At 44.0% G+C, this 19,687-nt stretch overlaps 1 protein-coding gene across 3 annotated transcripts in view; it reads left to right on the plus strand.

Moving 5' to 3' along the window:
- LOC142365452 (kinesin-like protein KIF2A) overlaps window positions 1–19,687 on the plus strand; it is a 134,367-nt gene that overhangs the window by 81,292 nt on the left and 33,388 nt on the right. For all 3 annotated transcript variants that reach the window (XM_075446283.1, XM_075446284.1, XM_075446285.1), the window contains exons 5-9: window positions 2,457–2,579; window positions 3,198–3,298; window positions 6,396–6,491; window positions 10,202–10,256; window positions 13,721–13,883. In XM_075446283.1, the coding sequence (XP_075302398.1) occupies window positions 2,457–2,579; window positions 3,198–3,298; window positions 6,396–6,491; window positions 10,202–10,256; window positions 13,721–13,883 (538 nt within the window). The remainder of the gene's footprint in view (window positions 1–2,456; window positions 2,580–3,197; window positions 3,299–6,395; window positions 6,492–10,201; window positions 10,257–13,720; window positions 13,884–19,687) is intronic.

Consider the following 19,687-nt stretch of genomic DNA (forward strand, 5'->3'; position numbering starts at 1 on the left):
GATTAAATGAACTCAACGGACCCTTTAGAGTGATGATCCATGAACTAAGGGAATGTTAAGTTTTTGTATATGTTAAATACAGGAGAAGTGGTGGTGATGAACTGGGAAATGGGGGACCTGGGCATGATGTAGATGGTATAGAATAAGGGGTGGATAATGTCCTGAGTTCAGCCAGGACAGGGTTAATTTTCACCAGAAGCCAGGAGGAGACACAGCCAGGTGAGCTGACCCAAACTGGCCAAACAAAACAGGGTATTCCATACCACATGCCATGATGCTGGGTTCCAGGTCGGGGGGAGCTGGCCCGCGGCTCGGGAGCGCGCGGGGCGCTGTGCTGTGAGAGTTGCTCTGTTCGTTTCGCTGTTTGTTTTGTATATTCTCCTTATCTGTATTGTTGTTGCTACTGTTCCCTTTGTTTGCTGTTCTGTTAAACTGCCCTTATCCCGACCAATGAGTTTTTTGCCTTTTTCTTTCCATTCTCCTCCCCACCCCAGCAGGGGGGAGGGCCGATAGAGCGACCGGGTGACCTTTTTGTTGCCAGCCAGGGCCAAACTGCAACACAAACATTAATCTACCATCATTAATTCAGACTAGACTCCATTCCATCTATTTAAACTTGAAAAACAAGTGGGCTTGCATTATCTTTGCAAGTGTTCAGACTCTTCTGGAAGACGATTGGGATCACTTTGTCCCTTCTGCCTTTTTTTTGGGGGGTGTTAAATCAGCAATCTCATGAGGAGATATTTTTTTTCGCACTAATATGGTTTAAATTTGAGACATCTTATTGATGGTGTCTCCTCACATCCATACACTTGTCATTTGTAGTAAATGATCTGTTTGGTATGGAGTAACCCTGTAGCTTGTATTTTGATGTGTCCTGACATGCAGAAAACAGACTCCACAATCTGTAAGATTGTGAAGTAGGTACGTTTATTTGGCGCCGGGCAGCACGGGGGTAGCCCCACCAAAGTCATGCACGCCGATCAGCAACTTGTCTCTTCAGCTTACACAATCAAGTATTACATATGTGTTCGATTTACCAATACGCCTATACCTATGCATAACCTATCTCTGCTTCGTATTAAAATTAGTTCCAAGGGGTTATTTCCATAGACTCCTCCCGACTGCGGGGGTCGTGGGGATGAAGATAGGTGACGACTCTTTGTCACCTCTAGTTAACCTTTTGTTCTTGCGCAGACTCAGTTGTTTCCTGGCTTCCATCCAACCTATGGGGTCGGTCTTCACCGGTTCTTTAAGGCGCCTCCTAGCCCCCATCAGACTACACAATAGTTAGCAAAACATTAAACACCGTCAGCCCAGCCCCCTGCTGTGCATGTCAAAGACCTAAACTGATAGTGCCCAAAGATCCACCAAAATTCCTTTTAAACCCTTCCTTCAGTCCTGTGCATCTTACACAGTTGGCCTAAGTATTTGTTCTTTGTTGGCCTTGTAATTAAACTTTTCTCAGCACACTGTCTTGTTTAGTCTAGTTAATTCATGCTGTAAACTAGATCTTCTGTCATGTTTGGAATGATCTGGTGATTTGTCTTGTCTGTCCCATTTGATACCTGTTTCCATAGTTGTCTCCATGTTGCACAGTGTGCTGGCCTTCATTTGGAATGCCATCTCTAGGCTACTAATCAAAGTTGTTACCTTCACTTTTGTACTCTTCTGGCAGGCCTAATTAGGAATGTGTACAGGAAACTGGCCAGCTGAAGCAGAGCTGCTTGAAGAAAATCTTTGAAAAATGACTTAAAACATTCAGCACTGCCAAAGAGGCTTGCATGCACGCCACTCCCACTGCATTCACTGGAAACAGACATCACTCTGCGTCTTCAGAAATTGGCATCCTTATCACATATTGAATTAATAAGTTTAGGTAGACATATTGATTGTATCCGTATCACTTTCAGTGTAATATCAAAAAGGTTTGTTTCTTCCACTCGTAGATTGAGCTGCACTTTGCTGCCTTTCATTTGTGTCCCTCTACTCATCCACAGATTGTAGGTTCGATGGGGTGGGACCATTTTGTAACATCTAGAGAATGTGAAACAGTGGGTCCTTTTTCCTTACTGGGTTTTTGGGTATAATTACAATGTAAATAAAAATTCAACACTTTAAACTTCAAAACTGCCTATCTCCAAGTACATACTTCATTCTATGCACATAAGTTGTTCTACTAATTCTGGAGCGTAGTGGAGTATTTAAAAATATGCACGTGCAGCATTGGTACTTAAAAATTATGTTGTGTTGGTGTATAACACTAGGATTAAAAAAGCTGCATACCGAATGTCTTTATTAATAGACTTTCTGCACATATGTCTCCCCCTCGCCCCCAATAAATTGTTGTGTCTTGAAAGGGGCCTCGTTTTATCTTGTCATAATAAAGTATTCCAGAATCAAATAGAAACATTACTCTTCTGTATCTAGATGGGTTTTGTGCTTTTCTTTTGCAGTGGTTGGTTCTGCACGCACGCGGCCTACTCAGCTTCCTGAACAATCTTCCTCCTCACAACAGAATGGTAGTGTTTCAGATATATCTCCAGTTCAAGCTGCAAAAAAGGAATTTGGACCCACTTGTATGTAAACCGTGTATCAAGGATTCATTCGTTCTGAACATTACATGTACATTCTCTTGGGTTATGTTGTTGTCCATAAATGTCAAATGGTCTATATATGCAGTTGCCTGTAGGCCTCCTCAAGAAGCTTTTTCAGAGTGTTGTGGGTAAACAAATGTTCACTTTTGTCATAGTTGTTCTAGTATTTGGAATTTTGTTTTTCCTTTATCTTTTTTTAACCATGACGGTGGGTTTTTTTAATTTGCCTGGGCTTTCTTTTAATTCAAACCAAGTGATCACATGTATTCAAACATCATCACATGGATATCATGTGATGATATCACATGTATCCAAATAACATCACATGTCCAAATATTTTTTTGAGGGTCACTGTCCTTATGTTTTGATTGTGCAATTATTGTCCTATTCCCATGATTTTTTCTAATAATTCATTTATTCTATAGATTTTAGAAATTAAATTGCTGAAATTACTCTGTACTAATACTGATTTGCTTGAAAAGATAATTGATATAAATGAATGCATTCTAATTATTCATAAATTAGTAGAATTGAAATGTTATAGTACAAATACTAAATTCATGCAACAAAATATTTTAAAATTATATCATTTTCTTTAAGCACGTAGAAAATCTAATTGTGTAAAAGAGGTTGAAAAATTGCAAGAAAAACGTGAAAAAAGAAGGTTACAGCAGCAGGAACTTAGAGAAAAAAGAGCTCAGGTTAGTATTTTTAGCTCAGATGGAAAATGTATGTCAGGAAAAGAAGATGTTTGCAAAATTACTGTGCATTTTTCAGTCTTCAGTAATTTTTATGAACTGTAATAATCTTGAAATTAAATGTTTTCATCCTGTATACAATTCTGATAAATATTTTGGTGCATGGTTGCATTGCTCTGATAACTATTTCTTCAGACAGTTTTCCCCCTCTTTTTCCTCCTACAGGAATAATTGCTTACAATTGCTTATCTTTCTGTGTGTTATTTAAAAATCAAGTACTGATGATAGCTATTTCTTAGGGAAAATATATTGATGAAAATAATCAAATCTTTGGCTTTTAGATAGGGCTGTTATTATACAGGAGGTATTACAACATTATGGTAAATTGTTCTTTATGATCTTTGATGTTTCACGGGAGATCTATTTGAGGCTCAAGTTTGACTAGTGTTTTTGTTTTCCTTTACATCCACCTATAAATTTATAATTTAGCTTTGCATCATGCAAACAGCTTGGCAGAAAGTTGTCAGAAACTTGTGTGAAAGAAATTAAATTGTTAATCCTTTGAGAAAATCTCTTAATATTAAATGAATTTCTGTCACAGTAGTGTAAAAGCTTTAGCAAAACAGTGTAATCTTGCTGGCAGGCCTGTGTGTATGTGTTAGTCTCTCTAAAGAGATACTACCAATCTGCTACTGACATGAGAATTACCATCATCAGGTAAGTAATTCAGGCAATTTACTTCATGGTTTAATGATGTTTCTAAGTTGACCTAAAATCACTTATGTTGAATTAATGTTCTCTAATTTCCATCCACTTAAACGCAAAACATTACTATGGCTTTACGTGTGAGGAGCAAATAACTTTTGGTCAATATATTAAAATTCTTTGATGTGGTACTACACCTAAAATTTTCTTTTTAGCACTTCTATGACAACTCCCTTTGCATCCAAGCCTTAAACTTCTGTATGAGAAAGTTCTCTTTTTCTTGGTGACCTGCATGTATCTATGCATCGTATTGCTTTGTGTATTCTGTTGTTGTTGTGAAATGCAGCAATAATTAGCCAAGCACTGGCTTCTGGTGGGCAAGACCTTTAAACAGGATTATAAGAATATTAGACAAATACCTTTTCCATAATAAGCAATTCCCCTTTCTGAATGCTAGAGGGAAATGTTTCAGCAGGAATACATTTTGTATGGACTTACTGTAAGTAGTTTTTAGTTCAGTGTAGTCAGGGTGAACAACTAAAAGGTACAGTCAATGTCTGATTACCAGGGCACAGTTTTGTCTGAGGTGTGGATCAGCTGTGTCACAGGTGTAGAAATATGAGCTGGCTCCATTTCAGCTTATTAACCCCAATGCAGTGCTTTATGAAAGTGCCTATGCTATTTCCACAGCCAGAAGTAATCCAGAAGTTTTAGCTCATTTGTGGAAAGCCATGCAAAGCTTAATAAGGTCTGAGCACCAGAGCTGGCTATGCATGGCATCAGCAGCATGTCCTGAAATGGGGTAAAAACTGATAATTGCAAAGAGAAGTGACAGGAAGGACATTTGAGTGATTCTGCAGAGAACCAGCTCAGCTCACAGTAGGCTCACTAGCTCAGGCTTCACGAGGTTTAGAGGGACTCCATGCATGGCCTCTTACATGTCTGCTCACACTGATACTGATGGTTCCAGGTTTAGGGACAGGAGGTCTTGTGAGTCTAATGTAGCCTATTGTGTATCACTGGGATTGCTTCTGCTTTTTAGGGGGGTCTAGGAGTGTTAGAAGAGTTTCCAATGCATTCATGTAACTGCAGGAGTTAACTCAGGACTGGCAAGTAGGGTCAACCTCCTTAATCCAACTCGGATACAGCAGGGTTGTGTTTAGAGCAGCTGGGGCACCTGCACTGTCCTCTGCAGTGTGTTTTGTACCTGTATAACAGTGTATCTATTTGTCTGTTGGACCGCCTTATCTCACATTAAGAGTCATAGAATCATAGAATGGTTTGGGTTGGAAGGGACCTTTAAAGGTCATCTAGGTCCAATCCCCCTGCCATGAGCAGGGACATCTTCAACTAGATCAGGTTGCTCAGAGCCCCATACAACCTGACCTTGAATGTTTCTAGGGATGGGGCCTCCACTAACTCTCTGGGCAACCTTTTCCAGTGTTTCACCACCCTCATTGTAATAAATTTCTTCCTTATACCCAGTCTGAATCTACCCTCCCTTAGTTTAAAACCATTACTCCTTGTCCTGCCACAATAGGCCTTGCGAAAAAGATTTTCCCCATCTTTCCTATAGGCCCCCTTTAGGTACTGGAAGGCTGCTATAAGAGCTCCTCACAGCCTTCTCTTCTCCAGGCTGAACAACCCCAACTCTCTCAGCCTTTCCCCATAGGAGAGGGGTTCCAGCCCTCGGATCATTTTTGTGGCCCTCCTCTGGACTTCCTCCAACAGCTCTATGCCCTTCCTGTGCTGAGGGCTCCAGAGCTGGACGCAGGACTCCAGGTGGGGTCTCCCCAGTGTGGAGCAGAGGGGCAGAACCACCTCCCTTGACCTGCTGGCCATGCTTCTCTTGAAGCCCAGGATGTGGTTGGCCTTCTGGGCTGTGAGTGCACATTGCTGGGTCATGTTGAGCTTCTCGTCAACCAGTACCCCCAAGTCCTTCTCCTCAGGGCTGCTCTCAATCCATTCTCCGCCCAGCCTGCAGGGAGGGATTGCATCAGAGCAGAACAGAGGGGCAGAAGTGTTGACTGACCAGAGCAGAATAGAGGGGAAGAAGCGTTGACTGTATGTGCTATCTGTTGTGCAGTTGTTCAACTGTGTTTCTTTAATGCGAAGATTCTGGCAAAAGGTAGGAGTCATTTCTTTCTTGAGTAGACTTTTAATGAGTCCTCAATTAAAAAGGCATATAATTGTTTTGCTTTATGATCAGTAAATTAGCTACATCAGAACAGAAAAAGGCATTAAACTTGCAGTTGAGACATTTATGATGTTTTGGAGAAAAAAAATAACATTGCAGTTAATGTGGGTTTTTTTTACAAATAAATTCAGAAGATATTGAAATTAGTTCATTTCAGGAAAAAGAGTGTATTAGAAATTCTGTTGCTTACTTCCTTAGGATGTTGATGCAACAAACCCAAATTATGAAATTATGTGTATGATAAGAGATTTCAGGGGAAGTTTGGATTATAGACCACTGACAACTGCAGATCCTGTAAGTACCCCAGTAACGTGGAAAATTTTTGTCCTGAATTTTGCTGTTTCCAATTTTTTCAATGTGTGAATATACTTCTGTCTGTAAACATCAAAAATGAGTAATTTAGTACATATTAGTATTGTTTATAATATGGGTTTGTTTTTTGCAGTCATTTTTTATGTCGTTTAAATATCTTTTGACTACAAAATAATACCAAGATGTACTAAGTAGTCACTCAGCCTCTATATTATAGATTTTCCTGGGATGCTAAGGGATGTGCACGCAAAACTGTTAAGCGTCTCTGAAAAGCCCTGTTGAGTATAAAGATTTATATTTGATCATTGAAGATGATGAGGGCCTTTGATTTGCAGAGAAGTTAGAGGAGCAGAATCCTTAAATGATGAAGACTGTCAGATCTCTGTGGAAATCACAGAATCACAGAATGGTGTAGGTTGGAAGAGACCTTACAGGTCATCTAGTTCCAATCCCCCTGCCATGAGCAGAGACACTTTCCACTAGATCAGGTTGCTCAAAGCCCCATCCAACATGGCCTTGAACGCTGCCAGGGAGGGGGCATCCACAGCTCCTCTAGGCAACTTGTTCCAGTGTCTCACCACCCTCATAGAGAAGAATTTCTTCCTAATATTTAATGTAAATCTACCCTCTTTCAGTTTAAAACCATTGCCCCCTGTCCTATCACTATACTCCCTGATAAAGAGTCCCTCCCTGTCTTTCCTGTAGGCCCCCTTTAAGTACTGGAAAGACTCTATAAGGTCTCCTCAGAGCCATCTCTTCTCTAGGGTAAAGAAACCCAACTCTTTCAGTCTGTCCTCATAGGGGAGGTGCTCCAGCTCCCTGGTCATTTTTATGGCCCCCCTCTGGACCCACTCGAGCAGGTCCATGTCTTTCTTATGCTGGAGGCCCCAGAGTTGAACACAGTACTCCAGGTGAGGTCTCCCCAGAGCAGAGTAGAGGGGCAGAAACACCTGCTGGCCACACTTCTTCTGATGCAGCCCAGGATGCAGTTGGCTTTCTGGGCTGCGAGCGCACATTGCCAGCTCATGTACATATTCTACTATGATAAGGTCACTTGCCTGGTGGATGAAGTGAAGGTGGTGGATGTATTTTTTCTGGATTTTAGTAAGGCTTTTGGTACTGTCCCTCTGAGCAACCTTCTGGACAAGTTGCCCAACTGTGAGATCATGGAATAGAATCATAGAATCATTTAGATTGGAAAAGATCCTTAAGATCATTGAGTCTAACCTTTAACCTAACACTGCCAAGTCCACCACTAAACCATGTCCCTTAGTGCCACATTTACATGCCTTGTAAATACCTCCAGGGATGGTGACACTTCCCTGGGCAGCCTGTTCCAATGCCGGCACATTTCCAGGTCATGCTGAGCTTCTCGTTAACCAACATCCCCAAGTCCTTCTTCTCAGGGCTGCTCTCAATCCATTCTCTGCCCAGCCTGTATTTGTGCTTGGGATTGCCCCAGTCCAGATGCAGGACCTTGCACTTGGCTTTGTTGAACTTCATGAGGTTCGCACAGGCCCACATCTCAAGCCTGTTCAGGTCCCTCTAGATAGCATCCCTTCTGTCCAGCTTGTCAACCGCACCACACAGCTTGGTGTCATCTTAAAACTTGCTGAGGGTGCACTCAATCCCACTGTTCGTGTCCCCGACTAAGATGTTACATAGTACTGGTCCCAATACTGACCCCTAAGGAAAACTGCTCATCACTGGTCTCCACCTGGACATCAAGCCATTGACCGCAACTCTTTGAGGGCGACCATCCAGCCAATTCCTTATCCACTAGGTGGTCCATCCGTCAAATCCACATGTCTCCATTTTAAAGACAAGGATGTCATGCAGGACAGTATCAAATGCTTTGCACAACTCCAGGTAGATGACATCAGTCACTCTTCCCTTATCCACCAATGCAGTAACCCTGTTGTAGAAGGCCACCAAGTTTGTCAGGCACAATTTGTCCTTAGTGAAGCCATGTTCGCCGTCACCAATCACCTCCTTATTTTCCATGTGCTTTAGAATAGCTTCCAGGAGGATCTGCTCTATGATCTTGCCAGGCACAGAGGTGACACTGACCAGCCTGTAGTTCCCCAGGTCTTCCTTTTTGCCCTTTTTAAAAATGGGGGTTATGTTTCCCCTTTTCCAGTCAGTGGGAACTTCACCAGACTGCCACGACTTCTCAAATATGATGGAGAGTGGCTTAGTAACTTCATCTGTCAGTTCCCTCAAGACCCATGGATACATCTCATCAGGTCCCATGGACTTGTGCACCTTCATGATCCTTAGATGGTGTCAAACCTGATCTTCTCCTACAGTGAGACAGTGCTTAATTTTCCCAGTCCCTGCCTTTGCCTTCTGCGACTTGGGCAGTGTGGCTGGAGCACTTGCCAGTGAAGACTGAGGCAAAAAAAGTAATTGAGTACCTCAGCCCTCTCCATGTCGGTTGTAGCCAGGTCTCCCGTTTTGCTCATTGGGGGGCATGCAGTTTCTTTTGACTTCCTTTGTTGTCCTATGTACTTGAAGAAAACCTTGTTGTTATTTTTTACGTCCCTAGACATGTTCATCTCCAGCTGTGCCTTGGCTTTCCTGATCACCTCCCTGCACTCCTGGGCCATATCCATATAATCTCCCCAGGATGTTTATCCCTGCCTCCAGTGCCTATGCATTTTGGTTTTGGGTTTTAGTTTGGCTAAGAGGTCTTGACTTAGTCAAGCTGGCCTGCCTCCTCCCCTGCTCAACTTCTTGCATATCGAGATTGAGAGCTCTTGCACCCTACGAAAAATGTCTTTTAAATATCTTTCAGCTCTCGTTTGCTCCTTTACCTCTGAGGGCAGTTTACCAAGGGATCCCATGCACTATGACCCTAAACAGCTGAAAGTTTGCCTTTCTGAGGTTTAGGGTCCTGACTCTACTTTTTACCCGTCCTGTCCCACTCACAGAATCACAGAATAGTAGGGGTTGGAAGGGACCTCTGTGGGTCATCTACTCCAACCACTCTGCCAAAGCAGGGTCTCCTACAGCAGGCTGCACAGGACCTTGTCCAGGCAGGTCTTGAATATCTCCAGAGAAGAAGACTCCACAACCTCCCTGGGCAACCTGTTCCAGGGCTCTGTCACCCTCAAAGTGAAGAAGTTCTTCCAGTGTATTCACCAGTCCTCTCAGTTTTGTGTCATCAGCAGACTTGCTGAGGGTACACTTTAACTCTTCATCCAGGTCGTTGATGAAGAAGTTGAACAAGACTGGGCCGAGTACTGATCCCTGAGGGACACCACTAGCTACAGGTCTCCATCTAGACTCGGCACCGCTGATGACAACCCTCTGAGCTCTGCCATTCAGCCAGTTCTCAGTCTACCTCAAGACTGAGAATTCTACCAGGGCATGATCAAAGAGAATGTGACAATTTCTGTCAATAGCATGTCTACCCTGTTACAGCTGGATTTGCTTGCAGTGTTCCGAGATGTACCTGGTACTCTGCAGGATTAGATCACTGTCTGCAGGGAATTTTTTTAATGTATGGTTCTCCTTTTTGGATTCTTGGTTATTGTGCAGACACAAGGGGCTTTTACATGTTCAGATGACTCACTGTATTGGAAATTTCTCTTTGTTTAAATGATTGGTTAATTAGTTCATGAATAGAAGTAAAATGCCATATCACTGGAATTGGGGTATAGTTCACTGAAAGATTGTTTCCTTTGTAGATTGATGAGCACAGGATATGTGTTTGTGTTCGAAAACGACCACTCAATAAAAAAGGTATGGCCATTTAAGATTTTGCAGCATTTTTTCTCTGAAAAGCTGCTTCTGATAGTAATATTTTTTGTATTAAAGAGAGCTAGAAATACTGATCAAAGGTGAAACTCTGTTATACTAGACAGTTTGTGTGAGGGACCCAGAAAATTCGTGAACTTATCATAACCTGGATAAAGACAGGGAGAAAAATAGTTTAACTGTCACCATTTTATGTACTGGGAGCTGAGGCACAGAGAGACTGTAATTTTTTCCCAAGGTCATCTAGGATGCATGTAGTTGATATGGGAATTAATTCTGCTGTAATTTCTTCAGTATTCTTACATTGTGTTAGGATCACCATTCTTTTAAAATATCCCTTAAGTGATCTCCTGATCAGTGAGCTACCCAATGAAAAGTTTTCTACACTGTTTTTTTTTATACATGTATATTTATACTTTCAAGTGGTCTTGAATCAGACATCAAGGGAACAATTCAGGTGCCTGAATGTTTGTGCCTTCTGACATGTAAGGTGCCCAAGGCTGTCCAAGACATCCTCGCAGGGCTAGCGGGTTACAGACAAACTGGAGGCTTGTATCTCCTGGAGTTGCTGCTCAGGGTCGGGCAGGATACCCTAGGGCATATGAAATGGCACAAAACAATTATTTTTAGGTACTGGAATCACTACCTAGTGACGTCTTTTTATGTATAGTTTGTATTATAACTTATTTTCTTACTACCTGCTGATTGAACTGTAGTCCGTATTAAAAAAAAAATATTTAGCTTTTCAACTTCCTATAAATGCCAATCTTTCTGTGAAGTTCTTTGCTTTCAGTGGGAAATTAGGAACTGCAAATGCTTCTGGATTACGGCCTGGCTGAATCCAGCACTCAAGTAAAATGACTTTCATTTTGAAAGATGTTTCTTTCCTTTTTGTTGTATTTTGTTTAGCTAAAGGACTCAGAGAACATCACTCTGACTCTGAAACAACATGGGATACATTATTATTTTTGTATTGTCAGAACTACACATTGAGGATTATCTGGGATATATCCAGAGGAAAATAGGAGAATTGTATGGGAAAGGGAAAGAGAAAACATATGTTGATGTCAGTATACAGTTAGTTTTCTTTTGTCCTATTTTTTCCCTCTATGTTGCTGCTTCCCCTACCTTTTTTCCCCTTATTTTTACTTTTGCTGTTTTCTTATTCCCTGTATTTTTTCTTTTACTGATCTAAAAGGAATGCATAATCTCAAAAATTGGTTGACTGAAACTATTTTGCACAAACTATGTAATAAGAGCATTCAAGATACAAGTCTGGCAGCAGTTCAGTTTCTGGTTTAACATCAGAAGTTATCTTTAATAAAATATGACTTAGAAATGTGATATATTTGGGGGGAATGTTACCTTCTACCTGCACTAAAGGTGGACAAAGTGAAATTACAGTAAATGACAGCAACTTGTCATGAGGCATGAGTTGGGATTCAGAAGTGGGATTTGATTCTCTGTAAATTGCACATCTTGGGTATTAGTGGTTTGGAGCTGTTAAAAAAATAGTTCTGAGGTGTTGGTAGGAAGATGAGTGTCTAAGTGAAAATGAGGTTGGCACTAAAGTCATTTTGCATTTTTAAGAATAAGCTATAATAAAAAGGTATTAATGAAATAATCTGTGCTGGGGAGGAACCTTAGAGATAATCTAGTACCCACATAATACAGCCTTCCGAGAACATGCACTTTAATTTTGAAAGTTCATAAGAAACAATATTTCTCATGCTACATTTTAAAATTATGTACAATTACATATAGTATAAAGGAATCAAAGATATTAGTGTGTAATACCCTGAAAAGAAAAAATATAAAGTTTTTCCTTTATTATTGCAATAACAACGCATCAAAAATATCTTTCCCCTTTCGTAGAATCATAGAATGGTAAGGGTTGGAAGGGACCTTAAAGATCATCTAGTTCCACCCCCCCTGCCATGAGCAGGGACATTTTCCGCTAGACTAGGTTGCTCAGAGCTCCATCCAACCTGGCCTTGAACACTGCCAGGGAGGGGGCATCCACAGCTTCTCTGGGCAACTTGTTCCAGTGTCTCACCACCCTCATAGAGAAGAATTTCTTCCTAATATCTAATCTAAATCTGCCCTCTTTTAGTTTACAGCCATCCCCCCTTGTCCTATCACTACACACCCTTGTGAAAAGTCCCTCTCCATCCTTCCTGTAGGCCCCCTTCAGGTACTGGAAGGCTGCTATAAGGTGTCCCCAGAGCCTTCTCTTCTCCAGGCTGAACAGCCCAAACTCTCTCAGTCTTTCCTCATAGGAGAGGTGCTCCAGCCCTCGGATCATCTTCGTGGCCCTCCTCTGGACCCACTCCAACAAGTCCATGTCCTTCTTATGATGGGGGCTCCAGAGCTGGATGCAGGACTCTAGGTGGGGTCACACCAGAGCAGAGTACAGCGGCAGAATCACCTCCCTCGACCTGCTGGCCATGCTTCTCTTGATGCAGCCCAGGATGAGAAGCCATAGCATTCAGAAGTTACAGCTACATGTTGCTTCTGTAGGTGTCAGTGTCAGAGCAAGAGAGGAGACTTGTTTCTAAAGCGGCTCAATTGATAAAGAAGTATCACATCGCAACAGCCAACAGATGCACTGATATTTAGATATTTATCAGCAAGTTATTTAAGCTGTGCCATACCAGTGAACCTATCATTTTTAAGAGCAGAGAAGTTCTCCACTTATAACTTAGCCACAGAAAAAGATATTTGGAAGGAAGCACCTGTCCAATCATATCTAATACATACTACCATAAGTCCAGCAAAGATATTAAACAGCACCGTTCATGTTCTGTATTTTGAAATTCCGTAAGATGCTAAAATAATTTAATAGAAATCAAGTGTACAAATAAATTAGTCGGTCTCACAAACACAGAATTATCACCAAAGTCTTTAGGTGTTCTCAGCGCCAATCATTCTACGGATTGACTTTGCAGGAAGTACGTCTTCAGATTGACATTTTAAGATTTTATTTCAATGGCATATATTTACAATGGAGAAATTATATAATTGTGTGGTGAGTTTCAGAGGCACTATTTCAAATTTTCATCAGCAAGGAATACAGATTGTCGTAACAAATAGCTGGGAGCAGGTAAATGTCCTACTCCAAACAAGAAAAAACAGCTTTTGACTGCTTTAACTAAAAAGCTTTTGCTGCAAAGGATTGACCTTTATATATATCTTTTCACCACTATTCCTTATTTCTTCTCTGTGATTACTGCAGCATAATTGCATGTAGGGTAGGATGACTAGACTTCCAAAATGAAATCTCTTACTTAGCAGATTACTATCTAGGTATTAGAAGCCCAAGTCCATTGCACTGTTGATATTTGGAGGAGCTGTGTTATCTGAGATGTTATAAGAGCGTAAACCATGAAAAAATGTAAAAACTAGTGATGTGTTGCTACTTAAATATATATATTTCATTTATTTTATAGAGACTTTACTGAAAGACCTCGATGTAATAACAATTCCTAGTAAAGATGTTGTGATGGTACATGAACCAAAACAAAAGGTGGATTTAACAAGGTACCTAGAAAACCAAACTTTTCGTTTTGATTATGCCTTTGATGACATGACTCCTAATGAAATGGTTTACAGGTATGTGTATATGCTTTTTTTTTTATTTGTGAATCTTTTTTCTCTGTATCTCCCATGTCAATAACTGTGGGCTTACCTTGTTCATAGACTTTACTTCTGTTCTCTGTGTTATCAGATATGTATATTGCTACATCCATTTTTTTTGCCTGTTTACTTTTGGTTTAGCTCTGTTTATCCTGAATTTTTCATCTGCAATATCATCTCTCCTTCTGTTGACATCAGTCCTGCTCTCAGTCCTCCTCCAAGCCCTGCCTTTCCAGGCTCTAGCGTGTATTGCCTCCTCTGGAGGCAAACAAATCAGGAGAGGGTGGGGAAAAAAGTACAAAGAGAGAGAGAGAGGTAGGTTATAGTTGCTCTATTGCTGAGATACCTGAGCTAGTTTGGCTGTTGGAAGAAATGTAGCTGATTTAACATGAAGGTACACAGAGCTAATTTATCTTGCTCAAAATACTGAATCTTTCTGTTTTAAAAAACAACAGCAACAAAAACACACACATGCCCTCATCCCCAAGGTATCTGGATCTCCATTTTCTCCTTTATTCTTCTGTTTCACTTCCACAGTTGGAACAGAGTAATGCACACAGTGCTTTTAAAAACTTGTTTAGAAGTAGCTGTTTACCTTGTACAAGTTGCTAAATGGATTAGATAGAGTAGCAGGCAAGGTTAGACACCATGACAGGTCATAATCTTGATACGCAGTCTAAATATTGTTAAGATTTTTGCAAGGAATATTGATATTAGAAAAGAATTTGGTGAAGATAATTTTCCTTATGCTTAGAAAGAGCTTCCCATAGCCTTAAAGAATAGTGAGGCCTTGAAAATGAAAACTTGTGTCAGATGCTTGATATAAGTAAGAGGAGGAGGGTAGCAAAAGTAATATCTTTTTAGTCTCTTAGTTTACACTTGTCCTGGGTTTGGCCAGGACAGGGTTAATTTTCACCAGACTCCAGGAAGGGGCACAGCCGGGGGGGGTGGGGGCTGACCCCACCTGGCCAAACAGAGCCCGGTATTCCATACCATGTGACATCACGATGGGTTGGGGGGGGGGGGGCGGCGGGAACTCTCTCGCTGCTCGGGAGCGTGCGGTGCCGGTGCGGTCCGAGAGGGCGGGTCTGTTTTTGTCGTGTTTTCTCCTTATCTGTATCGTTGTTGTTCCTGTTCCCTCTGTTTGCTGTTCTGTTAAACTGCCCTTATCCCAACCCACCAGTTTTCTGCCTGTTTTCTTTCCATTCTCCTCCGCACCGCGGCGGGGGGAGAGGCGGCCGCGTGGCGCTTTTGTTGCCGGCGGCAGCCGAAACCAAGACATTAAATTGGCGCCCAAGTGTGGAGCGGGGATAACGGCAGGGCTGAGCAGCGGGTGTTAAAACAGCTTTCTTAGATTTTGTTAAATTTTGTTATAGGCATTTTTTCTGTGTTAGTTAAATAGTCACCGGTAAAAATGTTTCCGACTTTGTTCAGATGGCTCTGGTATCTCAATCCTTACTTGCAGTATGTATTCACTGCTGTGCTGTTTGTTACCTCGGGGAAAAAGATCAGGATGATGATTTTGCTGTACTGTATGATATCGACTTATGATATGATAACGTCAATGTGCATGAAATTAGGCTTCTGTTTGCATGCGGCACTGCGGTCATTTCCGTACCTCGGATCCTATGTCTTAGAATTTGTTAGTAATCAAACCCAATCTGTGGGGAAAACCGAAGGGGATACCTTCCCCCACGCTTTCGCCCCCCCTCTCTCCCTCAGGCTGGTCCTAACGGCTTTTGAGAATTTCGAGTACCCGTGGGATGCTCAGGCCAGCACTCTCCTATTGTTCTGCCTCCTGAATGGGTTTTGGGTCTTGTTTAGGGTTAAACAAGTCGTTAAGAACATCCTGCAGAGACCTGCCCCGGGGCTGGATAGCTCTGAGTGGCTGGGTGTGTGGGACAGCATGGGCAGGTGTCTAGAGCAGTGGGCACCTGCGGTGTGTTTTAAACTCACCCCTGAACAAATACAGAATCCGGACAAACAAGTAAAATATCTGAAAAGTGTGCTGCCACCCTGGGAACTCCAGAGAGACACAGATCACCGCAACGTGCTGGGGTCTGGCCCATGCCTACCGAGCCCTGTTCAACACTGTTCAGCGCCTTAAAGGGGAAAGGGGGAGAAGCGAAGTGGCAGGCACTGTGACTGGTGCTGCCCCCTCAGCTGGCCCTGCAGCCCCTCCAGCCCAGCAGGAAGTCACAGCTCCCCCGACTGGCACTGCCGCTGCCACAGCTGCAGGGTCTGCCTCGGTTTCCCCAGCGAGCACAGCAGCTGCTCCATCCCCAGCTCCAGCTGCAGGCATTGTGGCTGAGCCCAATGACCAACCTGTGTCGGTAGCAGTTGCCCCTGTAAAACTAAAGAAAGATGCAAAGAGAGCAGATCGCTCCGGGAGGGATGACAATGAGCCAGGGTCATCGCGAGAGATAGAGACAGAGATCATCACCCGGTCCCTGTCCCTGGGCGAGCTGCGAGACATGCGGAAAAATTTCAGCCGCCACCCTGGCGAGCACATTGCCACCTGGCTGCTGCGGTGCTGGGATAATGGGGCCAGCAGCTTGGAGTTAGAGGGCAAGGAAGCCAAGCAGCTGGGATCCCTGGCCAGGGATGGGGGCATTGACAAGACCATTGGGAAAAAGGAACAAGTCCTCAGCCTCTGGAGGAGACTTCTGTCAGGTGTGAGGGAGAGGTACCCCTTCAGTGATGATTTTGTATGCTGTCCTGGCAAGTGGACCAATATGGAAAGGGGTATTCAGTACTTGAGGGAATTAGCTGTGCGGGAACTGGTTCACTATGACACAGACGATGAGCAGGTACCCACAGACCCAGATGAAGTGCAGTGCTCACAATCCATGTGGAGGAAGTTTGTGCGGAGCGCACCCTCCTCATATGCCAACTCACTGGCAGTTGTAAACTGGAAAGGTCAAGACGCACCAACAGTGGATGAGGTGGCTGTCAGACTCCAGCAATATGAGGAAAGTCTCTCTTCCTCCCTTGTCTCAGCTGTGGAGAAACTGGCCCGGGAGGTCCGACAAATGAAAGAGAGTAGGTCCTACTCCCCACCTGCACGGGCCAGTGTCTCAGCTATTAGGGGCAAGCGTTTCCCTGCTCAGGAGAGGGAATACAGAGGCTATACACCACGGGGTACCCTGTGGTTTTACCTGCGTGACCACGGAGAGGACATGAGGAAGTGGGATGGAAAACCCACCTCAAGTCTAGAGGCACGAGTGCGTGAGTTGCGAGGTAAAACAATCACAAAAGGGGATTCTGTTAGGAAAAATGCCGCTCCAGTTTCCAGCAGCCAGCTCTCCAGACCAGGTAGACAGTTTGACCTTGATTCTGATCCTCTGGAGGGGACCTCCAAGTCATTTTTACAGCAGGTGAGCAGCAAATTCTCTGACCAGGATTAGAGGGGCCCTGCCTCCAGCCAGGTGGAGGAAAGGGACAACCGTGTTTATTGGACGGTGTGGGTTCGGTGGCCTGGCACGTCAGATCCACAAGAGTATAAAGCTCTAGTGGACACTGGTGCACAGTGTACTTTAATGCCATCAGAGTTCAAAGGGTCAGAGCCGATTTGCATTTCGGGAGTGACAGGGGGGTCCCAAGAGCTGAGTGTATTGGAGGCTGAAGTGAGCCTCACTGGGCAGGACTGGCAGAAGCACCCCATCGTAACTGGCCCCGAGGCTCCGTGCATCCTTGGCATAGACTATCTTAGGAGAGGGTATTTCAAGGACCCAAAGGGGTATCGGTGGGCTTTTGGCATAGCTGCTGTGGAGACGGAAGAAATTAAACAGCTATCCATTTTGCCTGGTCTCTCGGAGGATCCTTCCGTTGTGGGGTTGCTGAGGGTGGAAGAACAACAGGTGCCAATCGCGACCACAACGGTGCACCGGCGACAGTATTGTACCAACCGAGACTCCCTTATCCCCATTCATCAGCTGATCCCTCAACTGGAGAGTCAAGGAGTGATCAGTGAAACTCGCTCACCCTTTAATAGTCCCATATGGCCAGTGAGAAAATCTACTGGAGAGTGGAGACTGACAATAGATTACCGTGGCCTGAATGAAGTCACACCACCACTGAGTGCTGCTGTGCCAGACATGCTAGAACTTCAATATCAGCTGGAGTCAAAGGCAGCCAAGTGGTATGCGACAATTGACATCGCTAATGCATTCTTCTCCATCCCTTTGGCAGCAGAGTGCAGGCCACAGTTTGCTTTTACCTGGAGGGGCGTCCAGTACACCTGGAATCGACTGCCCCAGGGGTGGAAACACAGTCCCACCATTTGCCATGGACTAATCCAGACTGCAATGGAAAAGGGTGAAGCCCCACAACATCTGCAGTACATCGATGACATCATTGTATGGGGTGACACAGCGGAGGAAGTTTTTGAGAAAGGGGAGAAAATAGTTCAGATCCTTCTGAAAGCCGGTTTCGCCATTAAGCGAAGTAAAGTCAAGGGACCTGCCCAAGAGATGCAGATATTGGGGATAAAATGGCAGGATGGGCGCCGTCAACTCCCAATGGATGTCATCAACAAAATAGCAGCTATGTCTCCACCAACCAGCAAAAAGGAAGCACAGGCCTTCCTGGGTGTTGTGGGTTTTTGGAGGATGCACATCCCAAATTACAGACAGATTGTAAGTCCTCTCTACCACGTGACCTGGAAGAAGAATGATTTTGAATGGAGCCCTGAGCAACGACAGGCATTTGAACAAATTAAACGGGAGATAGTTCATGCCGTAGCCCTTGGTCCAGTCCGGTCAGGGCAAGATGTTAAAAACGTGCTCTACACCACAGCCGGGGAGAATGGCCCAACCTGGAGTCTCTGGCAGAAAGCACCAGGGGAGACTCGAGGTCGACCCCTGGGGTTCTGGAGCCGGGGATACAAAGGATCTGAGGCCTGCTATACTCCCACTGAGAAAGAGATTCTGGCAGCATATGAAGGCGTTTGAGCTGCTTCAGAAGTGGTCGGCACTGAAGCACATCTCCTCCTAGCACCACGATTGCCGGTCCTGGGCTGGATGTTCAAAGAGAGGGTCCTCTCTACGCCTCATGCCACCGATGCTACGTGGAGTAAGTGGGTCGTGCTGATCACCCAGCGTGCCTGAATGGGAAACCCCAGTCGTCCAGGAATTCTGGCAGTAATCATGGACTGGCCAGAAGGCAAAGATTTTGGAGCATCGCCAGAGGAGGAGGTGACACGTGCTGAAGAGGCCCCACTGTATAACCAGCTGCCAGAAGATGAGAAACAGTATGCCCTGTTCACGCATGGGTCCTGTTGCATTGTGGGATAGCAGCGGAGGTGGAAGGCTGCTGTATGGAGCCCTACACGACAAGTCGCGGAAACGGCCGAGGGAGAAGGTGAGTCCAGCCAGTTTGCAGAGGTGAAAGCCATCCAGCTGGTTTTAGACATTGCCAGTCGAGAGAAGTGGCCAGTGCTCTATCTTTACACCGACTCTTGGATGGTGGCCAATGCCTTGTGGGGGTGGCTGCAGCAATGGAAGAAGAACAACTGGCAGCGCAGATGCAAACCCATCTGGGCTGCCCCATTGTGGCAAGATATTGCTGCCCGTCTGGAGCAGTTGGTTGTAAAAGTGCGTCACATAGACGCCCACGTCCCTGAGAGTCGGACCACTGAAGAACATCAAAACAACCAGCAGGTGGATCAGGCTGCTAAGATTGAAGTGGCTCAGGTGGATCTGGACTGGCAACATAAGGGTGAACTGTTTATAGTTTGGTGGGCCCATGACACCTCGGGCCACCAAGGAAGAGATGCGACA

The sequence above is a fragment of the Opisthocomus hoazin genome, chromosome W (genome assembly GCF_030867145.1).
Source record: "Opisthocomus hoazin isolate bOpiHoa1 chromosome W, bOpiHoa1.hap1, whole genome shotgun sequence".
In the NCBI taxonomy this organism is placed as follows: domain Eukaryota; kingdom Metazoa; phylum Chordata; class Aves; order Opisthocomiformes; family Opisthocomidae; genus Opisthocomus; species Opisthocomus hoazin.